Here is a 21,896-nt window from a genome sequence, read left to right on the forward strand (position 1 = left end):
GCGCGCGACTCCGCGCTGCACCCCGAAGGCAGTGGCGAGTTGGGGGAATTACCCGCGCTGCAAAGGTGCCCTCCGAGGATCAGGAGACGCTCTCCGTGCCGGAAGTTGGGGTCCGGCAGCTGCCTCCTGCCGAACAGGTTTCTCCAGCTCCGTGCGGGGTCTCACTGTAGCTGCTCAGGACGCTGGGGACTTGGAGGAATCAGGAGCAGGAACCGGGAGAGAGGCGCGTTCGGCTCAGTTTCCAAGACGCCTTTTAAGTCTAAGTTGGCGCGATCTTACCCGGGGTGAGGTTTCTGCAGGGGCGCGTTGCAGACTGGAGCGTGGCGCTCCAGGAGTGCACCGGGAGCCCAGATGCCGCCCCCTACGGTCCGACTGCTGGCGCCCTCTCAGGTCTTACTCCGCTCTCTAGGTTCGCGGGGCTGGGGACCCTGATCTGAGGCGTCCGGTCAAGGAGGCACGGTGTGGTGTGGGGTCTCCGCCTCGCTAGCCTTTCCCTTTGCTCTGCTTTCGGGGACCACCCCGGGCGCGCTCCTCCGCCGAGTTAGCGTGTTATCTCCACTGATACCGCTTGGCTGATTCTGGTTGACCGGGTCCAGCACCGGTTCTTTCCCACCGGCTCCTGCACGGCACCCTGGGCACTTGGGGTCGGGGTGGGGAGATGCAGGGTGAGGTGGGGAGGGGCAGCAGTGGTATGGGCGCTCTGCTCGCATGCCTCTTTCTCTCCTCTGCAGGGGAGGCTCCACGGGGCAGTGGGGGAGGAGTCGGCCAGCCGCTGGCTTCTGAAGCCGCTGGCTTCTCAATCCAGAAATCCTATCTTGCTTTCACTGGCAAAAACCTCAGCCCTGCTATTGACAAATGGCTAGCCGAGCCGAGGCCCAGAGCTGCGGGGAAACGGAAGATATCTTCCCATCTAGACTTGGGTTGGTCCTGTCTCCTAAACTCTCCTCTCCTTGCTGCTTTTCACATTCTCTGGCTAACCTTTGTCAGTCTTCTTTTCTTCCCCCTGTAGAAGATCTGGAAATTGGACATTCTTGGCGGGTGTGCCCTGCCCCCAGAAGGATCTCTCCCATCCTAAGGCTGTACCAGCGGCACTTGCCAGTCAGGGGCAAGACTGTGCCTTGTGAATTTTCTAGCTCTGAGTCTGATAACAGAGAAGACACATCATAGTAGGTGAATGAAGGAAAGAACTTGTTTCTTCCTTCTCTAGAAGAAAGCTTCTAGAGAAGGTGGTACCCACTGAGCTTCATAAAAAGCGTAAGGGCTGCTTTCTAGGGAGCCCAGCTCTGTACCTGAACAGAGCACACGCTGTGGAATTGTTTGCTGTTTCCAGTCCATCGATTATGGTCTATAAAAAGGATTTTTCATCTGTGAGATGGGCTAATAATAATAGAACCCATCTCAGAGTGTCCTTGGGAGGCTTACATGAGGGACAAAGGAAAAAATCCATGCCAAGCGCTTAGCTGTGCTCCACTGGGCAGGGGGAATGTATCAGTGATGACAGATGGTTAACATGTATCCGTCCCGCCGCACCCCCCCCATGGGCGAGCCCAAACTCTCAGTCTACAGATCTGATAAGTGGCCAAGAAATGAATGATGGGGAACTTGGCAGGGCCATATCTTGGGGCCACCAGCCAGGGTCCAGGACATCCTCGATTGTCAGTCTTTATAACAAACGATGATAGTGTATTTGCACTATGATAGGCAATTATTTGCCTGGTGAAGCTCTGTGTGCTTTACACGTACTAATTCATTTTATACTGGCAACATCCTCTGGGGAACGTTATTACTAGATTCCCAGCTTTACTGACGAAGACACCGAGGCCTAGAGCAGTGAAATGATTTGCTCAAGGATACATAGGTTAGTATACAGTGGGGGGCTACCAGCAGTTTAGCCCAGTAGTGTGGCCTTTCTTACACATCCCACACACATACTATATGACCTCTCTGCCCTGTACTGTTCTCTGGATCTTCAGCAAGAACAATAGCAAAGCGTCCTACTCAGAGCCGAACACCCTGCTATATTCACTACCTTTATTTCCCGCAGCCCTGGCTAGGCAGGTACTATGAGTCCCATTTTATAGATGAGGAAATTGAGGTCCAGAGAAGAAGGATTTCCAATGCGATGCAGACAGTCAGGGACCAAGCAGGAAGCAGAACCCTAAAACTCTCCTTGTCCTCCCCGCCCCGCCCCCGCCCCAGCCATCCCTTACTCAGCTCTTTCCAAGGAACTAAATGCCAGTTAAGCCCCAGGGTTCTTCCTCCCTAGTCCAGGGAGAGGCGGTCCTCCCTGAGCGTGGTCCAGAACAATCCTTTTAGCCATATTAACTGCAAAGCGGCTCCATGGGCTTCTGTCCCTCTAATCCTGCCAGCTCAGCTCTCTTTCCTGCCTAACTGAGCTGTTCAGTTGCCAGCAGCAAAGGGCAGTACTTGGCAGTGAACTGAGTCATCTCAAGTGGCATTCTTTATTTTCCCATACCCTACCTCATCTCAAGTCTTCTTCATCTTACTAAAGGCATCTTAGTAATGCCACCGGTTGCTAAAACATCCACCCAGTTGTTCAAACCAAATATCCAGGAACTATGTCTCTCCCTCACTGCTGACATCCCATACTTACAGAAGTTCTTCAGTTCTACCCCCAAAATGTACCTCAAATTAATGCACCTTTCACCATACGCCCTGGACCAGCACTTTCCTCCATCCCGAACCTCTTGATAGGACAACCGCAGTTGCTTCCTGGGTTCTCTGCTCCATTCTTGCCTCTGACTCTGTGGCCCATTCCTCAAACACTATCAAGTAATCTCTTAAAAATGCAAGCCACTCTCCTGCTGACAGCCTTCAATGGCATTGCTTTGCACCCAGAATGAATTCTAACACTTTCCGCAAGCCCTAGGATGCCCTGTAGGATATGGCCCTCCCCACCTCTCCCTCTTACTCACGATGCCTCAGACAGAGCCCACAACCTTCTGTCTGGCTAACAATGGCGCAATGGTTGGATAGTGTCCCCTCAAAGGAAGCAGGATGGGTGACTTTCGCCCCAGGTCTCCTGGGAGTCATCACAGGTATACCCGGGAACCCTCTGCTGCCAGACGGTGGCTGTGCTATCGCCAGGAGAAAACCCTTTCCCTCTCCGGTCATCACTGTGGGAGGGAGGCCCCCTGAGGACTGGGCATTGAGTCTGTGGGCCGGCAGCTTCACGGAACACTTCCAACAGCTGGCTTCCTTCAGATGGCGAGTGAAGGGACAGAGACCCTGAGAGGGGCTGGCGTGTCGTCAAGTCACCCAGTCCTCAGCCAGAGAGCTGAGATTTGTGTATCACTCTGGTTGACTCAAACAACATTGCCACGCTGTAGAGATTATTGGCATCGCTCCTTCCCCTGCTTCCTGGAGTAGCATCCCAGGAATGCAAGCAGTAGACAGCGTCCTCCACCGGGTCCTCCCCAGCTGACATCAGAGTGGCTCCCACTCTTTGAAAGCCAAAGGCTCCTCCTGGCTCCTCCAGCTGCACGCAGCAGAGTGTGTTTTCCAAGCGCTCCAGGGAGGTGGCCCACGTGCCCTTTTGCAATGTAACCGCACCACTTCCGGTCAAGAGGTGGGGTCCTTGAGTCTGGGTGGGCTCTGTGAGTCCTTTGGTGGAGGTGACTCTGACCAGTTCGGGGGTGACTCCTAACTGGGCTGGCGGCGTCTGCTTCCCATTTCTCAGAGCCCCAAGTTGCTGGTAGGACGTTCAAGCTGCTCTGTCCAGACCACATAAGGAGCACTGTGGCCCCTGACACTGAGTGGAGAGACCGTTGTGGATGGCCAGTGCAGTCGAGCCTTCAAAGGTCCCCAGCCCCGGTCTCCCTCTACCTGCACTGATACAAGAGACTGCACGCGAGAACCGCTGGGCGAAGCCCAGTCAACCCACGGAACGGTGAGAGGTAGTCATAAATCTTTGTTTTCGATCCCTACGTTTAGGGCTGGTTTGCTCTCCAGTAACAGAGAACTGTGCAACAAGGTGAGTGTAGTAGGAGAGATTAAAGCTCAGGGACGCTGTCTCCCAATTTGGAGATATTTTGATTTTGTTTTCCTTCCTCTTCCGATGGAGCCTGCAAGCGCTAGAGTGGGGATTGGAACTTGGCAGTTGAACTCCTTTCCAGGGTCGCACTGGCATTTCCAGGTGGGCAGCAAGAGGGAGCCCTAGGGGACGTGGCCTTCTCCATACCTAGAACCTTTTCTCTTGGAGCTCATCCCCAGGCACCAGCAGAGGGCATCTGATCCTGCCAGGTTTCCTAAGGCCTTTGACAACCCAACATCCCAGGGCTTTCCACTGTCAAGGGAAATTCGCACTCTCCCTTCCCCACATCTCTTCTTTGAAGTCGTGGAATCTTTCTTGGGTAGGAGAAAGGTCAACATTAATATTTATGACTCTGAGAAAAATCCCATAATCCTCTCTGAACCTCAGGTTTCTCATCCGTAAAATGGGCATAATAATGATCCCTTTGCCTGCCTCAGATCTTGAGATAGAATGGGGGAGCACGTACCATGACACAGAGGTTCCAGCGATGTGTTTTTCAATCTCTAGACCCAAGAGGAAAAGGATCCTGAGGCTAAGTGTGGTATTGTCAGCAGGGCTGGGATTAGTCTTCACTTTTTTCTGTCCTCAGAAAAACTATCTAACTGTTAGGGCCAATTTAATATTAAACCTGTTTAACTATTAGGGCCTGCTTAGCCAGAGCAACTCCATATTGCCCAGGTAGCCATATTGTTGTTTATATCCACGGACTTCATTCCGGGAAAAAACGCCTCCGTAGTTCCTGGTACGGTTCCAGGTATCGATTCCGGGAGTAAACACCTTAACAATAGAAGCCATGTACCTTGGGTCTGCGGTTATGCCCTGTAAAACCAGCCTATGAGGTTGGGAGGGGGTCGCTCTCTTTGGAGGTGGCCCTGGCCGGTCAGTCTAATTTCTAATGCTTGGCATAGAATAAGGCTTTGCATAACTTTCACTTTGTCTCAGTCTCTTTCCCCTGGCCGGTCAGTCTAACTTCTAATGCTTGGCATAGAATAAGGCTTTGCATAACTTTCACTTTGTCTCAGTCTCGTTCCTTTGATAACGGACCCCAACACTAACAACTTCTCCATCCTCTTTTCTGTCCTTCAGAAATATTGAATTTGTCCCTACCTCAGTGCCTTTGCACTTGCAATTTCTTGAGCCTGGAATGTTCTTTCCCTTTCTCTTTGCACACCTGGCTCCTGCTTATCCTTCAGGTCTCAATTCGAATGACATCTCCTCAGAGAGGTCTCCCCCGACCACCCCATCTCTACATGAAATTATCTTGTTTATTCATTAACTTGTTTCTAGAATGTAAGCTCCATGAGGAGCTCGTGTGTCCTTTTCACTGTACCACCAGAGCCCAGCACAGGGCTTGTCAGGTACTACGTGCTCCGTAAATATTTTTTGAGCCCATGAATGAAATGCTGGTGAGAACCAAGGACATATAAAAGTGGAGCTGGATGCTTCTTCCATGTGTCTCTCACATGGAGTGAGGAAAGTTCCGTTATTCCCCTTGCAAGGAAAAGAAAAATGAGGCGCAGGGAGACTTAGTCACGTGTTTGATGTCACATAGCTACTAAGTGGTGGAACCAGAATGGAAACATAGATTTTTCTGACATCCAAGTGTCTGTGCTTTCTCGTATATCTGGTGGAGAAGATGCTGGCCTCCAACTTGCAGCCCCTGGGCATAAGGAGTTCCCAGAAAGGTTGCTGGTGTCCCACTGTGAGCCCCTGTGACTGTACCTGAAGGCATTCTCCACGCAACCCAAGCAGGAGGCAGGCTGGAGGCGCCGCCGGAGGGAGCAGCCCTCAGCCAGTGACAGCTGACAGCAGAGGAGAAGTACACAGACTTCCTCGGGGTGGGCTTGGGGGTGGGGGAGACTCTGAGGCATGTTCTTCACCATCTTCCAGAAGTTCCACAGTAACGATATCTGCTCACTGATGCCCTACCGAATCGCCTTCTTTTCCTTTCTTCTCTAGCTTCCCCATGCCCCTGCTGGGGCTTCCTGGGACCACCTCCCAAACACAACATGACTCTTAAATCCCTATTTCAGCCTTGGCTTCATTCCAGCAGGATTGCTGCGTAACAAATTACCACACATGGAGTGGCTTAAAACAACACACATTTCTTTCTTTTCTTTTCTTTTTTTAAAAGATTTTATTTATTTATTTGACAGACAGAGATCCCAAGCAGGCAGAGAGGCAGGCAGAGACAGAGAGGAGGAAGTAGGCTCCCTGCCAAGCAGAGAGCCCGATGTGGGACTCGATCCCAGGACCCCGAGATCATGACCTGAGCTGAAGGCAGAGGCTTAATCCACTGAGCCACCCAGGCATCCCAACAACATGCATTTCTTATCTTACAGTTTTTGTGGGTAAGGAGGCTGGATATGGACCCTCTGTGTTCTCTGCTTCAGAGTCTCTGACGAGCTATAGTCGAGGTGTGGGCCATGGCTGGAGCCTCCCCTGAAGACCCAAGGGCCTTCTCACTGAGAAGGCTGCTGTCAGAATTAGGACCCCAGTTCCCAGTTGGCTGTTGCCAGAGGTCACCCTCAGATCCTTCTATGTGGGCGTCTCCAACATGGCAGCTTGCTTCATCCAAGCTGAGATGGTAAGAGAGAGAGCCCATTACCAAGATGGGAGTAGCAGTTTCAGGAACCTGATCACAGAAATGACACCCCACCACTTTCCCCCATAGTCTGTGAGCTGCGAGGACGTTCAAGGGAAGACTCACACAAGGGTATGAATGTGAGGATCCCCTGGGAGTCATTGGGGGCCATCTTGGATGTCTGTCTGTCATACCAGCTAGCACGCACCTAAAGACTACAACCTCATAAAAAAAGTTAATAAGTAAGTTCCCACATAATTCGGGAAGTTCTACATCTAGTCAAGGAAGTCGTCTGGTGTACACCAAGAGGCATGGTCAAGGATGTCCACGGCAGCATTGTTTACCATAACAAAAATCGGAAACCACCTGAACATCTACCAGAGGGGGGAAATGCTAAACAATTCATGACATATCAATGCCGTCCAACAATTAGAAAGAACGAAGTATTGCAGAGACATATCGCTGAATGAAGAGACAGGCAGTGCATTTCACATTGTGTCACCCAGAACAACACACAGCCTTACACATGTCTATGTTCTATTTACACATACTTACATGTGTAGACAGATATCCAAATGGCGCCCACCCAACGGATAACAGCGGTTGTGTCTGTGGGCTAGGGAGGCAGATATGTGTGCAGTGGTCAAAGGAGACGTTACTCTCATTTGTGAAGACCATAGGCTCTGGAAGCCAGACCACCAGGATTTAAGTTCTGGCTCTGCAGCTGATTAGCTGTGTGACCTCAGGCAAAACATTTTGTCACTCTAAAAGGAGAAGCATAATACCATCTATCTCATATACTTTTGTGAGGTTTATTTTTTTTTTAAAGATTTGTTTATTTCTCGTATAGTGAGAAATAGAGTACAAGCAGGGGAAGGGGCCGAGGGGGAAGGAGAGAGAGAGAGAGAGAGACTCTCAAGCAGACTCCAATGCTGGGCTCAAACCCAGAACCCTGAGATCATGACCTGAGCTGAAACCAAGAGTCAGGTGCTTAACCGACTGCCACAACCAGATGCCCCCTTCTGTGAGGTTTCAATAATGTAATGTACGTAGAGCTTTCCACGGAGTTTGGGGCATATCAAATGGCATGTAAAGCCAGCCCACACCAGCTTCCGAGAGCCAGTTGTGGGCATCTCTGCCCTGCTCCCAGCACATCACAAGCACACAACAAACACTAGCTATTATTATCTTCTCTGCTCTAATTTTCGCAAGGACGAGGATTCACGTGTTACTTGTGCAATTTAAGAAAATGTGTGGGTGACTCACCATCTAAACAAGCCACAGGGCAGCTTTGTGGGAAAGGGAGCTGGAGTGGGACTGCGTGTCAGGTGAGGCCGATGATGGCCCTCAGGGAGGGGTGCAAACATCCTTTGCAGAGTGGGCGGAGAGTGATGGGAGTGTGGGTCAGCTCCCTGCGGCTCGTGACTCACAGGCACGGGCTGCTTAAGTTGAAACACTTGCCTGGGAATGTATCTCCTGCTGTGTGGCTTTCCCTTTGGCCACCAATCTGGCCCACAGCAGGTTGCTTCCAGTACCTAACCATTCGCTTCTGCAAGCCCCAGATCTTCAGGAAGGAGCCAAGGACAGAGAGCACTCAGTCCTACCTCCGGGGACCTGGACTTGGATTGGATTTTTACTGAGGATTTACTTGGTACCAGGCACTGCTTCAGGTACCGGAAATACTGTGGAGGACCAGACACAGAGTATGGAGTTCACACTCCGGCGGGATGATATATGAAACTCACAGCAAGTAACAAACAAAGAGAAGCTAAAATCTAGAAATGCATGCATGAGCTAATAAAGGATATGGATAAGAGTATTTACAGAGGCGAGATAACAATTTGATATGATAGATTGATATGATAGATAGTAAATATTTCAGATTTTAGGGGGCCACGCAGTCCCTGTCTCAACGACTCAAATCTGCCATCAGCGGAAGCGGCCAGAGACAATACTTAAACTAATGGGTGTGGGGCAACGTTCCAATAAAATTCTGCTCACAAAACCAGGCAGCAGGCCAGATTTGGCTCACAGATTGTAGCTTGTCCCCTCCTGTGATGGAATGAAACTGTCTGGGATGGGACCATAGGAGGTGGAGTGGTCAGGGAACGCTTCTCTGAGAAGGTGACAGTTGAGGTAATCCCCAAAGGATGCAAAGAAGCTTTCCATGCCAAGACTTGAAAGAAGTGTGTTCCAGGATGTGGGGACAGCAAGAGTAGTGTCCCGAGGTGCAAACCAGCCCGGAGCATCCGGGGAGTTTAAGCCTATGCAGCCCAGGCATAGTGAAGGAGGGAGAGGTTGGCTTGAGCTGGGCTTTGTAATCCATAGCGCATCATCGTCCATCAGAGGCCTGGCAGGAAAGAGATGGTAGTCTTAAAGGGGAAATGAAAGAGAATTTAATGAAGGTGCAGAGGGGGAGGCTTGGTAAAGGGCAGGACGGTGAGGCTCTCAGAGACGAGCACCTGTGGAAGCTGTACCGTTCCAGAACCCAGGGGCATCTACAGCCACCGTGGGGGGGCGGGGCACCCAGCCAGACAGCAGCTGTGGCTGCCCATGATGGAGTGTGGCCTCCGCCAAGTAGCCCAGAGGGGCTGCAGGAGCAAATATCCTGACATCTCTCTCCTCTCCCACTTTGAAGATTTTATTTATTTATTTGTCAGAGAGAGAGAGAGAGAGAGAGTGAGCGCGCACACAAGCAGGGGGAGCGGCAGGCACAGCAGGCAGAGGGAGAAGCAGGCTCCCTGCCAAGCAAGGAGGCCAGTACGGGACTCAATCCCAAGACCCTGAGATCATGACCTAAGCCGAAGGCAGTGGCCTAACCAACTGAGCCACCCAGGTGTCCCTCCTCTCGCACTTTGGATCGTTCGCCAGTACCTCCCATCGGCTGAGCCCAACTAGAACTCAGAGGCCGGGGGAGCCAGGGTGATAGCAGTTCAGGGAGGTAAGAATTCCCTGGCGAGAGGGGGGCAGAGAATGATCTGGAGGGGACAACAGGGAATACCAAGCCCACAGGGCAGAGAGCTGTGGTTTTACTAGAACTTGGATGGGGAGGCAGTTGCTGGATAAAATATGGATGGCTCCGTCCCATTTGAATTTCAGATAAGCAACAAATACAGGCTTAGAATAAGTTCGATTAGTATAAGAAAGTCCCAAGGGCATACTTAGACTAAATCCGTATTTGTTATTTAACTGAAATTCAAACAGAACCCGGTGTCAGGTATTTTTATTTGCTAACCTTTGGCAACCCTGGATGGGAAAGCCCCAGCGGAATTTGAAACAAAAGTAACATAATCGAATTTAGGATTTAATAAATACTCCATTTATAAAATCAAGAATATTTTAGACGGCAAAATGTAAGAGGATTCGGGGGACGTATGAATAAGTTCCAGGAGCATTTAGGTATGTTCACTAAGTGAAGTTTCCATACACTAGGGAAAGCAGCATATGCAGAAGAGAGCCCGGGCTGACCCCAGCTTCCTGGGGGGAGGGGGGAACCTCGGGCAGTCTCTGCGCTTGCTGGTCTTCACTGTGCAGAGGCCTTTACTGCTTCTTCAAGCCTGCTGTGCCCAGTATCACATTCCTTCCTTTCCACAGCCCCACATGGAAAGTAGGTCACGTGGGCGGTTATTAGGTCAGTCACCATGCAGGTGTAGAAACGGGGGCTCAGAGAGGTGAAGTCATCTACCCGAGGTCACACAGAAGGCAGCAGGAGGACCAAGGTCTGTGCGGCTCCCAGACTCTTAACCCTCTGCCGCGTGTTCTCGGTTCCTTCCAGTGGCTAGCGTGTGGTCGGCCTGTCTATCCAAGCTGGGTGCTTGCTGGTAGACCAGGGTCCGAGAGCAGGAAGGAGGCCCTAGGGGCGGCCGCTGGCCTCCATGCCTCTCATATCGGCGCTGGAGCCGGGCATGCAGGTGGCGGACCCTCCTTGCCTCCTGGGTGGAGAAGAAGGAGGCGGCGATGGTATGCCGCAGGCGCCGGGCATAGGTCTCCAGCAGGACGGTGGCTCCAGCCGCCAGCTGCAGGGCCCCAGCAGCCAGGCAGGCAGTAGTGTGGGGGCTCCGGGCGGGCAGCAGCGGGCAGCCCGGGGAGGTGAAGCGGAGCTCCCATTGGAAGGAGTTGTGAGAGGAGAGGTAGGGGCTCTCCGGAGGTGGCTGGTTGAAGAGGAAGGGGACGAAATCCAGGACTGTGTATGTGGCCTTCAAAGAGGAGAAAAAAGCCAGGTCAACAGACGGACACTGCGGCCATTCCCTGTCTCCCTCCCACCCCCCCCCGGGGCTGCTTGCCCCTCTGCAAAACGGGCACAGAAGTAGCCCAGCCTCCGGCCTCCTGGGCACTGATGAGCAGCAAAGGACATCAGGAACCTGAAGCAGACTTTCTGGCAAACAAAAAGCACGGTGCAAATGCTATTTTTCTTGTCACGTTCGGAACAGAACGCTATCGAGAAAACATATAGGTGCTGTGGGTATTTTCTCTTTGCTAAGCCCTTAGCGAATACGTTAGATGTCTTTCTCATCAAATATGCACGCTCCTCTGCGGTTGAGCCCAGAATGCCTCACTGAAAAGATGGGTAGCCTAAAGTCACACAATGATGTGGCCAGGCCAGAGGGTCTGTCCCAGCCAAGGCAGGTCCCAATATCCTGCTTCTAAGAATTAGGCTCTGCTCTTCCCTCGGGGTATACAGTAGCAGGTGTGGGGAGGCAGGGAGGTCAGAGGTTGACCATTCAGACTTTGGAGCCAGACCTTTTTGGTTGGATCCTTGGTTCTGGCCAGGGCCAACGTCTCCGCCGGGCTCCGCTCAAGGGGGCTCATGGAAATATTTTATTTTCTTTTAAAACCAGAATAAAGAAACGAACTTAAAAGTTGAAGAATACGTTTCACTTCAGAGATCATATAGTCCCTGATGCAACTATCAGCTTTTGTCTTCTCTGGCACAGCCACGGGCCTATATGTAAACAAAAGACAGGGCTGTGTTCCAAGAAAACTCGGTTTTCGAAACCAGGAAGCCCATGGGGTTTGGCGCAGGGACCACAGTTGGCAAACTCCTGATCTAGATCTTTCGTAAGCCCTCCTCCCCTCTGATACATTCAGCCGTGAGTTGTTCAGCGTGGCGAAGTGACTGGACCTCTCCTGGGTGCTTTCACAGGGGACCACATGTTAAGACTCACAGTAAGCCGGCAGGGTGAGGAGGATCCAACCCAGTTCGCACAAGTGGGGAAAATGAAGCTAGGACACCTTGCCACTTAGGAAAGGAGCGACCTGGGGGGTCAAATTCCTTTCAAGCCGTTGGGTATCCGGGTCCTCATCTGCCATAGGGGTGAGAATGGGACCCACTACACTGAGCTGTACTGGGAATGAAACGAGTCTGTCGGCCAATGCCCCAGGGTTCCTCTAGCTTCTCCAAGGGCTGGGACTTGAAGGCAAATAATATTTAATTGCAAATCAAGCAGTTAACACACCTCGCCCCTTCCTACAAGGAAATGACTCTACTCCCGGCACCCGCTCCGGCACCCGCACTGCACTTACGTCATACTTGACCGTGAGCGTGATGGGCACGGCAGGCAGCTTCTGAGCCCAGTCCACGGCCGCCTGAGCCAGCAAAAAGGCCACGTGGTCTGTGGCTACCATCACAGCTGTGACCATCAGGACCAGCGAGAGCAGCGCCAGCCTCAGGAGACAACTCAGCAGCTCCCCCTGGGACAGCCTCGGCCGGGCGGCCCAGAGCAGCCAGGCTGGTGGGGAGGCCACCAAGTACGTGGCCCGGGTCTCCGCCAGCTGCCAAGCCAGCTGCCGGGTCGCGTAGATGTTGTCAAACCGCAGATCGGTCAGGTAGCGATGGAGATACCAGCCCGAGTCCACCAGGAGGCCCAGCATAAAGAGCCCGGCGACCACCTGCTGGGTCCCGAGCACGGCCGCCTGGGCCAGGGACTCCAGGCCGGAGAAGTCCTCCAGCACCTGCTGGGTGACCCTGAGCATATGAAGCCGGAACACGGAGCCATTGCCCTGGGCCTGCAGGGTCAAGCCGTGGCTGCCTGTGTGGCCGGTGGGGCCCAGAGCCCTGGACGCTGCGTGAAGCTGGCGAGTAGTGTTGAGCAGACTCTCCAGGGAGCCCTCTGTGACGCATCTCAGCACCTGTCCCGCTGCGCCCATGTTGGCTAAGACGTTGGGCACCACGGCGACACCCAGGGTGGCTGTGCTCCAGGAGAGGAGCAGGCGGCGGCCCTGCTCCGTGCCCAGGGTAGGGATGCTGAGTGCAAACAGGCAGCGGGCCGGGGGCACGAGGCCCAGCACCAGGAAGACCAGGAGGCCCCAGATGGTGGCCACTGTGGCAGAGGGTCCCGGAGGGTAAAGCAGCGAGGACACCAGCCAGTGGTGGGTCAGACCCGTGACAGCGACAGCCAGGGAACTGCACAGGAGGAGCTGGGTCAGCAGCTGGCCACAGCTGGTTGGGACCGGCTGGGAGAAGGCGACCCAGGCGGCCTGCAGGGGGTGGAGGGCCTTGGAGAGTAGCAAGTGCCAGGACTTCCACCTGCACACAAGGAGATGGGGGGGACATTTTCAGGAGGGTGAGGGGTTGGATGTTGGCTCAATGCCCCCGATCCTCAAAACCCTTCCGTGGCTAACGGGCTGCTTGAGCCACAGCGGTTGGCACTCTTCCCCCAGGGGTCAGTCCCAGCAACTCGCCCCAAACCCACAGGACCCAAGCTGAGCTAGTCAGAGGCTGCCCCAGGATCAGCCTCTCTGGGCTCATCAGGGAACAGCCCAGTTCCGGGGCCTGTGAGGATGGATGTCGGGGCTGCCTGTGTCCATATTTCCAGGTTTGGGAGGGCACGTCGCCCCAGGGAATGAAAGAATCGTGGAGAGAGAGAGAAGCACAGATGAGGGAGAATAAGAAAGAGACAAAATTTGGGAGACAGAGAGAGAGAGACCGTTTCTCCTGAATTCACAGTCTTGTCTGGCTTCCTGTGTGACCCTGGACATTCCTTCTCTATGGATCTCAGGGTCTCCTCTCTGATTCGGAGGCATGGGGAGTGCATCTGCTGAACACTCGGGAATTTTTCTACGCCGCTGTCCTTGCATTTATCAAACAACTACTATATGCCCACCATTGGAGAAACAGGAACGAATGGGAACAAGAACCCCTGTCCGCCTCCTGGAGCCCGCGTGAAAGAGGGATGGCAGAGGGATTAGTGAGAAGAGGTTGGGTTCTGGATACGTTCTGTTGGAGGAGCCAACACAACGGGCAGTCTGACTGGCCGCGGGAGTGAGAGGAATGGGAGGTCGAGGATGACCTTGAGGTTTGGTGCGTGCACCACTGAATCCCCCCAGGGGTCATCTGAGATGGGAAATAAATGACACGTAAAATCATTGATTTATAGATCACGTTAAAGCCACAGGGAAGGAGAGGACTCCTTGGGATGCTGGGTTGGCAGGGAGGAGAGACACTGGAGGGCAGAGTCCTCGGCCCAGGCTGAGAGGCAAGAAGGAGGCTGGGGAAGCCGGGCCAGTACAATGTTCCAGCAAGAGGGGAGCGGTCACGTATGTCAAAGGCTGCTGATGGTCAACGAGCTGAGGACCAAGCAATGACTATTGGATTTACCCACGGGGAGGTGCCCTGGGGACTGCCCAAGGGCAGCTTCGTGGCACCTCGGGCCAAAACCTAACTAGAGGGGGCTCGGGAGAGATAGGAAGGAGTAGAACGAGAGACATGAGTGAGCCAAGTCACGTTTGCAGTAAAGGTATGCAGATAGGGTGCCGCGGCCGCTGGTCAGGTGGGACCCCAGGTTTGCAGGTAGGAAAGCCAATCAAAAGGGGGGCGCAGATGAAGGGGAGGCCCCCTGGAGTGATCATTCTGGCAGTGGCAGCGGGTAAGATGCGCAGCGCAAAAGGTGGGGGGGTTTGAGGGGCAAAGTGTGGGTGCCTACGTCTCAGTTTTTCTGATGCACGACAGAGCCGTGGTGTAGGCACGGCCTCCAGACCGCCTGGGTTCAAATCTCTGCTTCACCACTCACCATCTGTGCGACCTTGGTCAAGTTGCTTAATCTCTCTGTGCCTCAGTTTGCTGATTTCTGTAAGACATGTAACTCCTGTCTGTAACAGGAGGGAATAGAAGGAGCCCCTCAGAGGGTCGCTCTGTGTCACGAAATCATCACTGAAGCGTCAATACCACGAGGGGAGGGACGTGGTCTCTTGCGCCCACTGACGTAGCCCAAGTGCCTGGAAGAGAGTCGGCTTGTAGCTCCCTAAATACTTGTAGGCTGTGGCAGGATTGCTTCTGTTTGCTCAGGGCGGCGGGAAAGCGAGGTGGGCAGATGGAGAGCGAGCTGGGGAGACAGTAGAACCTTGAAGAGGGAGGAGAGGTTGGAAAACGGTTGTGCAGGAGGTCGGGAGAGTTAATGAACCAGGGCAATGCCATCCGAGCTGGGCAGCACCAAGGACCCATTTGCGGTCAGAGATGATGAATTATGGCCTTTCTGGCCCCTGAGGGCATTTTCATTTAGGACGGAAAACTTCACCTGTTGTATAAGGAGTATTTGGGACACGGTAGCCGTTAAAAGAATAGCAAAGAATAGCAAAAAATAACAGATAGGGGAAGGGAAGCCATCTGTAAACCATACTGGAGGCCAAGGCTGGGCGGAGTGTTGGGAATGACGGGGAAAGCCGCTGCCATCTGCTGAGTGCTTACTCTGAACCCAGCATGATGGCAAACCCTGTGTGTGCATTTTCTCATTCAATTTTTTTTTAAGATTTTTTTTTAATTTGTTAGAGAGGGAGAGAGCACAAGCAGGGGGAGCAGCAGGCAGAGGGAGAGGGAGAAGCGGCCTCCCTTGCAGAGCAGAGAGCCTGATGTGGGGCTCGATCCCCAGACCTTGGGATCATGACCCGAGCTGAAGGCAGAGGCTTAATGACAGAGCCACCCAGGCGTCCCTCAATTCAACTATCTTGTAGGCATTGTTACTACTCTCATTCACAGATGGGGAAACTGAGGCTCAAAGAGGTGGAGTTTACCCAAGGTCACACAGCTGGGGAATGGCAGAGTTTGAGGCTAGGCTCATACCCATGGTGCCTGACCACTGACCGCTTTCTTGCCTGTGATCCCAGGGTCCAGGGACTGCAGACCTACCCGGTCCTGGCGAGGTGCTCAGCTGTCTCCCACAGGGCCCTCATGTTTCCTGAAGGGCCATGGGTCTGGATCAGAGCAGGCAGGCTCGAGCAGGGCTGGCAGGTGGAGAGGAAGTGAGGCAAACTGTATTCTCTAGAACTTGGGGGAAAACCCTGTTGCTTCTGCTTTTTGGCTCTTAATTAAGTCCTCCTGGTGGCTTTGCCCTGCCCCCCTGGGCCCACCTCCCAGGGGGTTGGGCAAGCTGCCCCATCCCCTTCCGGCAGGCAGGGGTGGGTGGAAGTGTGGGAGGAAAGAGCCTTTTCCAAGCAGTTAATCTCTGATCCTGAGAGCAGGAAGGAAGAATGTTCCCATTTCAGAGAGGAAGAAACTGAGGCTCAGAGAAGCCCTCCTGCTTATTAGTGGTAGTGTCAGGACTAGAACTCTGCTTGGCTTCCCCTTACCCTCCCCTTCCACAGTTGTGTGCCCCAAGAGGAGCCTGATCCCCAACTCTGAGCGGTGGGAACGCACAGGAGATCATTGGACCTTCGTTCTTTCAAGCATAGTGGCTCTGGTCCCCTCTCTAGCTGGATTTCTGTCATTAGCTCTGTCCCTTCTTACCTGTGTGACCTCAGGAGGTGACCCCATCAGTTTCCTCCTTTTAAAAGAGAGGAATGAAAATAACAGTTAACATTTATGGCACACTTGGCCGGTATCAGACATGCTTCTCAACAGCTCTATTTGAATTCCCTGAATGCTTATTTCCAACAACCGTTTGTGGTAGGTATTGCTATTTCCACTCTTCAGTGCAGAAAACTGAGACCCAGAGAATTAAGTAGAGCCATGATTTATAGCCAACAGTCCTGCCCCAATGTGGACTGGTCAGCCGCTGGGCTTTACTGATGTGGAGGGAAGGGTTCACAAGGCTCGTGTTATCTTCCCATGCATCTGGCACTGCAAACAGCAGGCGCTTAATAAGTGTGAGGTCCCTGCTTGCACGCTCTGCTGCAGTCATTGCCTGGCAGGTACACCTCTGGGCTGTTGGAAAGCCCGTCCCCATCTGGAAGCAGACACTCCACTCCAGCATCTCTGTGCTCTCTCACTGCCAGTAGGCTGCCTCCTCCGGGAGCCCTCTGCTGTTCCCCCAGGCCTCCACCCTGCAGGACGGATGGCCCAGCGAGGAAGGGCACACCTAGATGGTGTTCCAGACTCCCCATCCTTTCCCTTTTAAGGACATGTTGCCAGGGTCACTTGCTCAGGCCTGAAGGAGGGTGTTCTGTGGCCCAGAGAGGGGAAGTGACATTCTCACAGTCACACAATCCAATGAGACACACCTGTGACCCTTAGAGAGCCTGATATCCTTTCCCAGATCCCAAACCCCTCCAGGAAGCCAGGTCAGACACCGAGTCTGCAGAGAACTGAGCACCCGGAGTAGACGGGGAGCAGGAAACCTGGGTGCCTGCAGAGGCCGGCCAGTTAAGGCAAGGAGCAGAGCAGACCCGACAGAAACAGCATGAACTGCCACGTGTAGACCCCCTCGAAAAGGACAGCTTCTACTCTGCTCCAGGTGAGAGTTGAAGCCCCTCGAAAAGAGGTTCAACATTACCAGACTTTCCGGTTTTTCCAAAGATGCCAATCATTCCCTTTTTTTTTTTTTAAAGATTTTATTTATTTATTTGACAGAGAGAGAGATCACAAGTAGGCAGAGAGGCAGGCAGAGAGAGAGAGAGGGAAGCAGGCTCCTTGCTGAGCAGAGAGCCCGATGCAGGACTCGATCCCAGGACCCTGAGATCATGACCTGAGCCGAAGGCAGCGGCTTAACCCACTGAGCCACCCAGGCGCCCCCAATCATTCCCTTTTTAATGTAAAAGTTTTTAAAGCCCCCATTAAAATAAAAGACCTCTGGGCAGGACCATCGGAACAAGTCCATGGGCCAAAGCCAGCACGAGGACCGCCAACTTCCAGCCTCTGCTGGAAACCTTGGTAGGGCTGGTGCAAGGAGCTGGCTAGCTGCCCCTCTGAATCTCGGGGGCTCTGGGCCGGGGGTGGTACCTCTGTATATGAACACCAACTTTGCCACTTACTGTGCTGTGTGACCTCGGAAGAGACGCTGTCCTTCTCTGAACTTGTGTGGGCTCTGCTCTCATGAAAAGACTAATACCTACCTCTTAGGATTGTTTGAGGATTCAGTGGAATAAGTTAGGTAGAGCACCCAGTAAGTACATAAATGCCCCTGCTCTGCTTTCTCCCACCCGGGCTGACAGCTCTGCCTAAGGGAGCCCCTGGCAGCTCAGGCTTGAGCCTCTGGTGAATGTGTAAGATTTGGGAGTTTGGTGGCACAGGAAGGGAAAGGGCAGAAGATATTTTTGGCTTTTCTCAGCACATTTAGGCAGTTGCCTCTGCCTACAAAAAAGCTGGCCTGGCTTCAAATCCCACCACATCCGGAAGGGTCTTCTGAATCATCCAAAATAGCATCAGCTTTTTGAGGGGAATTTCTGGGTGGAGGATTCAGAACCATAAGACAGCAGAGGAAGAGGAAGTGGTAAGCCTTCAGATCTAGGATCAGCTTCAGACAATGTTGGAGTCATTGAATTTTACAGCCTGTGGGCACAGAATATTGCCACCATCCACTCAGCCTGGGAATATGGAGAGGTGGCTAAAATCTTCCCAAAAAGATAATGCTACCCAATAGAAACAGAATACGAGCCATGTATATAATTAAAATTTTTCTAGTAGCTGCGTAAAAAAGGAAATTTATTTTTATAAAATTTTTATTCAACTTTCAGTAAGAATTTTATGCAACGTAATATATCCCAAACATTATCCACTCAAAATGTAATCAATATAAAATTTATTAAGGGGATATAGTATCTTCATTTTTTTTGTACTCAGTTTTAAAAGCCTGGTGTTTTGTTTTGTTTTGTTTTAAAGATTTTATTTATTTGACAGACAGAGATCACAAGTAGCAGGGAAGCAGGCTCTCCACCAAGCAGAGAGCCCGATGCAGGGCTTGATCCCAGGACCCTGAGATCATGGCCTGAGCCAAAGGCAGAGGCTTAACCGGCTGAGCCACCCAGGTGCCCCAAGCCTGGTGTTTTTAAAATGAAAGAGAGTCAGCGTAAGGCATTAAAGAGGGGAGGAGACTGTGGCAAACAAAAGAGTCCATGTGTCAGTTTGCGTTTTCCCACCATCACTACTCAACTACAAACAATTGTTGCCAGGTAACGATAGGGTCCCCTGTGCCAGAGTTTCTGGTCTTTTCTTTTCTAAGAGAAGCACAAATCAAGGTTTTGGTGTTTTTTAATCTCTTTTTTTTAAGACTTTATTTATTTATTTGACAGAGAGAGAGAGATCGCAAGTAGGCGGAGAGGCAGGTAGAGAGAGAGGGAAGCGGGCTCCCCACTGAGCAGAGAGCCTGATGTGGGGCTCCATCCCAGGACCCTGAGACCATGACCTGAGCCAAAGGCAGAGGTTCAACCCACTGGGCCACCCAGGTGCCCCAAGAAATCGAGGTTTTAATGTGAAAATTTCTGAATTTAAAAATATTAGAAATCAGTTAATAGTTTAAAACTCATGAAAGGTGGCCCCCAAATCCTGACTGTGTGCTGGATGCTGACCTGGGGACCACTAGGTTACACACTCCAGGTGGGTCTAAACCTTCCCTGCCATGTTTCCTCACTTTGCACCTCTAAACCAAGTCTCCTCCTTATCCTGAGCCCTGGGGTTAGACCTGGCTGGGCAGCCTCAAAGGACTCTCCTGCATTCTGGCTTCTGTGGGTGCGATGGTTAGCTTTCTGTGTCAGCATGGCTGGGTGGCAGCCTCCAGCTGTTTGGTCAAACGTTATTCTGGACATTTCTGTGAGGGTGTTTTTGAATGAGAGTTTCATTTAGATTAATGGAGTTTGAGTGAATCAGATTGCTGCCTCATTATGTGGTGGGCCTCATCCAATCAGTTGAGGGTGCAGATAGAACAAAAGATTGACTTCCCCTGAGCAAGAGGGAATTCTGCCAGCAGATCGCCTCTGGACTCTTGCCTGGGTATACATATGTATATATTCCATCCTGCTCGTTCTGTTTTTCCGGAGAACCCTGACCGATAAGTTTGGGTTTGGTCATGGAGTGTGCCAGCAGGAGAGCTGAGGGAGGGTGTAGAGAAAGACACAGGGCAGTTTCCCTCTTTCAGAGTCATCAAGGGCTTTCTGTGCCCCGGGAGTAAAAGTGCCAGCCCCATGTGGGCTTCTGTCCCTCGGAGCCTCGGCTGGGAGGTTCTCCTCCCTCCCACCCCGGAGGACTCGCGTGGTTTCCCTCATGGTTTCCCTTGCCCTCTGCCCGCCCCTTGGAACTAGACCCATTACTAAGCTGTCCTCAGATTGACTAGTCTCTGTGCTTACTATTGCCTTCTGAGACCCTGACCGTGCACTCTTATCTCTCCAAAGTCCCAAACCTAAAGGACCTGCTAAGGTCTGTTAGGGGTAGAGCCCAGAGTCCAAAGTGGCTCACGGAACTCCTCTTTCAGTGGCTTTTATTCACCTTGTTTTTCATCTACCATCAGTGCTTCTGTCCTGCTGCCCACTTGACTCTGTAATTTCCTGATCCGTGTGCCAGAATACGTACCTGTGTATCCAAACCTTCCACGTGCCTGTTGTTCCTCACTTCTGCGGGTTGTTGTGTTTCCCACAGTGCGCTGCCCCATGTTTCACTGCAACGCCATCACCATCCACCCCCCCGCCATGAAGGTCACCTAGGTGGCCTCCAGCTCCTGGGTACTGCCAACAGCAGTGGCCCGAATATCCTCCCAGATCACCTCTGTGGGGACCACGAGACAATTCTGCTGGGATATGAACCCAGAAGTAGGAAAAGTGGGCCACAGGGAATGCAGGTAGCAAGTTCTCCGAATTACTGCCGTGTCGCTTGCCAGGCTGATGGTAGGAGGTTAGAGTCTCCTCCCGTTCCACCATCACCTCCTCTCCCCTTGCTTAGTTTCCGCTGGTTGGATTGGTGTGTTGTGGCATCTCGGTGGAACTCGCATCTGTCTGATTACTGGTGGGTTCAAGCATCTCTTTACTGAGCTCTGGCCATCTCGACACCCTGCTTCAAAATGGCACAGCCGTATCTCGCCCTCACCCTTCTCGCAGGTGTCACGGTAGGAGTCTTCCAAAGACAGTGGCCAAGCCTCCTCCCCTCTCGGTATGCAGATGCCACTCTCCTCACGAAGGAGTGGAACCTAGTTCCCTCCCCTTGGACCAGGCCAACTTTTGACTTGCTTTGATCAATAGAATGTGACAGGGTTGAATTCTTAAACTCCCAAGCCCAGACCTTCAGGAATCATGTAGTTTCTGTTTTTTGCCTTCTGAGAAGCCCACTGTCAGGCTCAGAGGTCTGGGCTGGACTCCCTGGAGGCTCCATGGTCATTGTGACATTTAAGCTGCAGCAAAACTCCCTGAGTGACTCTGGCCACACCACGTAGAGCAGAGAAAAAACCATCCCTGCAGAGCTCTGTCTAAATGCAGAAACATGGCGCACTGGGGTGGCTCAGTGGATAAGGCGTCTGACTCTCGATTTCAGCTCAGGTCATGATCTCAGGGTCGTGAGATCGAGCCCCGTCGGGCTCTGCACTGGGCGTGGAGCCTGCTAAAGAGCCTCTCTCCCTCTTCTCCCTCTCCCTCTGTACCCCCTCCCCTGCTCAAAGTCTCTCTCTCTCTAAAAAAAATTAAAAAATGCAGAAACATAGGCCAATAAGTTGCTGTGCTCTGTCTAGCCACAGGAACTCAAACCAGAGTTTTGCTTTGTGCTTGTTCTTTCTGACTTCTGGGTGTTCCTCTTGTATTCCAGACCAGAGTCTCATGTAGATTTCCAATGAAATGCCATCCCTGCCACCCACTTTCCTCCCAGGCCACCATGAGCACATGACTGACTCCTTCTGGTCTCAGTCTATGCCACCTCCTCAGAGAAGTCCTCCCTGACCACCCTGGTTGAAGTGGCTTCTGAGTCAGTTTGTCACGTTGTCCAGTTTCATCTTCTTCTTAGCCCAAATCATGACCCAGAGTCATTTTATTTACCTGCCGGCTGCCCGTTTCCTCAGCTAGCAGTAAGTTCCATGTGGACGGGGACAGTGAATGAGCACATAGTCAGGTTTTAAATAAATATTGTTGAATGAGTAA

General features: G+C 52.3%; 1 protein-coding gene across 1 annotated transcript; it reads right to left on the reverse strand.

Annotated features, from left to right (window-relative positions):
* Nucleotides 1-10,161: 10,161 nt before the first annotated feature.
* Nucleotides 10,162-15,803, reverse strand: LOC123926645 (osteoclast stimulatory transmembrane protein). The gene is given in 4 exon segments (XM_045980586.1): nucleotides 10,162-10,272; nucleotides 10,274-10,834; nucleotides 12,162-13,164; nucleotides 15,760-15,803. Coding segments are annotated over 4 exon segments (1,719 nt in total).
* Nucleotides 15,804-21,896: the final 6,093 nt, after the last annotated feature.

The sequence above is a fragment of the Meles meles genome, chromosome 16, assembly GCF_922984935.1.
Source record: "Meles meles chromosome 16, mMelMel3.1 paternal haplotype, whole genome shotgun sequence".
Taxonomy (NCBI): Eukaryota; Metazoa; Chordata; class Mammalia; order Carnivora; family Mustelidae; genus Meles; species Meles meles.